Source organism: Zingiber officinale, chromosome 11A, assembly GCF_018446385.1.
Source record: "Zingiber officinale cultivar Zhangliang chromosome 11A, Zo_v1.1, whole genome shotgun sequence".
NCBI classification, from domain to species: domain Eukaryota; kingdom Viridiplantae; phylum Streptophyta; class Magnoliopsida; order Zingiberales; family Zingiberaceae; genus Zingiber; species Zingiber officinale.
This window is the reverse complement of record NC_056006.1, coordinates 17,285,060-17,288,216: the sequence shown is the minus strand read 5'-3', so window position 1 is coordinate 17,288,216 and position 3,157 is coordinate 17,285,060. Positions and strand designations below refer to the sequence as shown.

Genomic DNA, 3,157 nt, shown 5'->3' with positions numbered 1-3,157 from the left:
CTGGGAGGTCCGAGTGGTCGAGAGATTGTGGAGCCAAGAGGATCAAGTGGTCGAGGGATTGTAGAGTCAGGAGACCTAAGTGATCGAGTGACTGTGGAGCCGGATAGTCCGAGTGACCAAGAGACTATAGAGTTGGAAGATTATAAAGTTAAGAGGCGCGAGTGACTAGAAGATTGTAAAATTAAAAGGCCGGAGACGGTGGAGCCGGGAGATTTTAGTTAATATCCCACGTAGTATCCAGTTGATTAAAAAACTGATAAATTTATTATAAAAAAATAATTGATCAATTTTCGACCAATACATATTCTATAAAAAAACAAAACAAAAACAAAAATAAAACCAAAACCAAGAGTTCCCGCACACCTCCTAACTTTACGGTCTCCCAGCTCCAACTCTCGCGGCTACTCCGTTACTGTCAAATTTGAAATGTTTGTTTTTATTAAAATAATTTTACAAATTCCACTCACAAAAAGGAAAAAAAATCAAAATTGATGAAAAGTTGTTTACAAAGAGGGAGTAATGATGTTGAGGAGCGAGACTCTGATGTTCACCAAGCTCCGGTAAACCCTATTGCTTCCCTCCTCCGTTCCCTCCGCCGCTATCTCCTCCACCTTAGCCATCGCCGCCTCCTCTGGTGTCGCCCTTTTCTTCATAAGCACCCAAATCCCCCTCCGCGAATTCTTCGCAATCGAGGCGGCCGCCGTCACGGCTGCCCCCGCTACTCTCAGGAAAACCGCCGCCATCCTGGTCGCCGTCACTGCCAATGCCTCCGCCACGGCGGCAGCGATATCGGCGTCCGCCCACTGATCCGGCCCGGTGGGAGCGCATCTGGTTAGATCCTTGATAGCCAGGGCTAGCCCCGCGATCTCCTTCTCCGCCCGCCGGTGCGATCGGGCCGCGGACGCTAGCCGCGCGGGGTCTCTCCTCCGGGTCGCGGCGCTCGCGTCCGCTCCGTGCTGCGCAAGCGCCAGGATGGCGGAGCGGAAGGAGCTCTGTGCGTCGGCGAGGCGGAGGAACCCGTCGAGGAGGCGATCGGTCGAGGCCGCGCAGCGGCGGAGGGGGCCCTGCGTCTGCGGAAGCCGGAGGAGACCATCGAGGGCAGCGAGGAGGCGATCGATCCGCTCGAGATCTGATGCCGCGGAAAAGGAGGAACAGCAGCCGAGGCCCGCGGAGGCGCGAAGCGATAGGATCTCCTCGTGGAGGAGGGAGAGGGCCGGGTGGGAGTGGCAGGGGAAACTGGCGGAGCGCGTATGGCGGGCGTCGCGGCGGCGGCTGGCGCTAGCGCTCAGCCCTGGCAAGGAGATGGAGCGGCGGAATCCGACGACCATGACGTCAGTTGCGAACCCTAAGAATACTCGCGGTACGCTTACTCCCCTGCCTTCTTTTTCTCTCTCTTCAATTTGCTTCCTCCATCCGTAATGGATTAGAAAGGAAGGTGGGCGGTATTGTATTTATATAGACCGGGGATGAGCTGGGTGGAAATAAAGAAGGCCACTACAGGACACTCCGTTTTAGGCGGAGAGGGAACACGAATCCCAAGCTTGAGATCGGAATCTTTAATTTTTTTTTTAAAAAAAAAACAAAAAAAATAAGGAAAATTTTGCATGCAGTCCCTATTGACAAACAAATCTTTACATGCAGTTCCTATTCATGAAAATCTTTATTTTTACTCCCCACTCAAACATCTTTACATAATTACTCATGATATTTTTAGGTACAAAAAGTCTAAAAATCAGTATAAATCCTCTTAAATTGAGTATATTAACTTAGAATCTAGTATATTTTCTATCAAATTGAGTACGATTCTTTTTTCACCTCAAAATATACTCGATTTTAGTTTAATGTGCTGAATTTAATAGGAATTATACTCATTTTTAGACTATTTGTATCAAAAAAATATGAGGGTTAATTTCGATAGAAAATATACTCGATCCTAGTATAGACTACTAGATTATAGTTTAAAGTGCTGAATTTAACATGAATTATACTTATTTTTAGACTTTTTATATCTAAAAAAATAATATGGACAATTTTGATAGAAAATATACTCGATTTTTAATATAAAGTACTGACTTTAAGAAGAATTATACTTATTTTTGGATTTTTTGGACTCAATTTTGAAATTTTTGTACCTAAAAAATTTGAGGGACAATTTAGGTATCAATATTTACATGAGGGAGTTGAAACAAGTAATACTTTGCATGCAGGGAGTGGAAATAAAATTTTTTGGACATGGGGATTGTATGTAAAGTTAATATTGTGATTAGAGATTTTTCTCCAATTTACCGAAAAAATAACGTTAAATCTATTATATTATTTGGAAATTTAATTAAAGAGGAATTTTATTTTGCTGCAACGACGATATCAATACCAATCGGAATTAGCAGTTAGCTCTAATAAGTTAACACGTAGCTTATCTGTTCCTAGTTCATTGCACCTTGTTGCTGGTTGTTGCAGTGTCCATCAATATTGTGGGTCTTCTCTACCTGTTCTTGAGTCTTTGAATGTGCAGGCATTGTGAAATCATGGTTGAGGTGAAAGATGATATGGGGATCGAAATCAGTCCTGCCACCTCTTCCTCAGACTTGTCAAATGAAGCAAACGTGTGCATGATTGATCCAGGTAATTAATCTATGTTTTATTATGATTTTGGAGATTCTTGTTGTCCCTTCTGCGGCTGCCATTGATTGATTAAAAAACCACGCATGCCAGATTAGAGATGAAAACTTGATTAATGAATGGCGTTAAACTTCATGATTAGGAGTTAAACAACTGGACAAGTTTGGTGGAAGGCCAAGCGTACGTGCAAGTGATGGATATGGGAAATGATATGTTATAGAGGTGATAGAGAGATGAGCCTGCCCAACGATGAATTTAGATCTCAATCTTAAAAAAAAAAAAAAATTAGAGACACATCGATACGTGTAGCGCAACTGCAGAACTACATGTTTACTTAAAAGGGCAGGTTATCTGATCCAAAACTCTGTAACAGATTGCTCCTCTGTGAATTTTCAATGTTAGATTTCTTGTGTAAGGTTTCTAAGTTGGAGACTTGATGCTAATCAAACTGAGAAGTTTTTTATGCAGCACCCACAAAATGATGTGCAGTCGAACAAAACAGCAGGCAATTCTAGTTATATCATTATATCAGTGTGTG

General features: G+C 43.0%; 1 protein-coding gene across 1 annotated transcript; it reads right to left on the bottom strand.

The window, feature by feature from the left end:
• Positions 1–413: 413 nt before the first annotated feature.
• Positions 414–1,419, bottom strand: LOC122032174. The gene has a single exon (XM_042591434.1). It carries the CDS (start codon positions 1,326–1,328, stop codon positions 504–506), a length of 825 nt encoding a protein of 274 aa, XP_042447368.1. The 5' UTR covers positions 1,329–1,419; the 3' UTR covers positions 414–503.
• Positions 1,420–3,157: the final 1,738 nt, after the last annotated feature.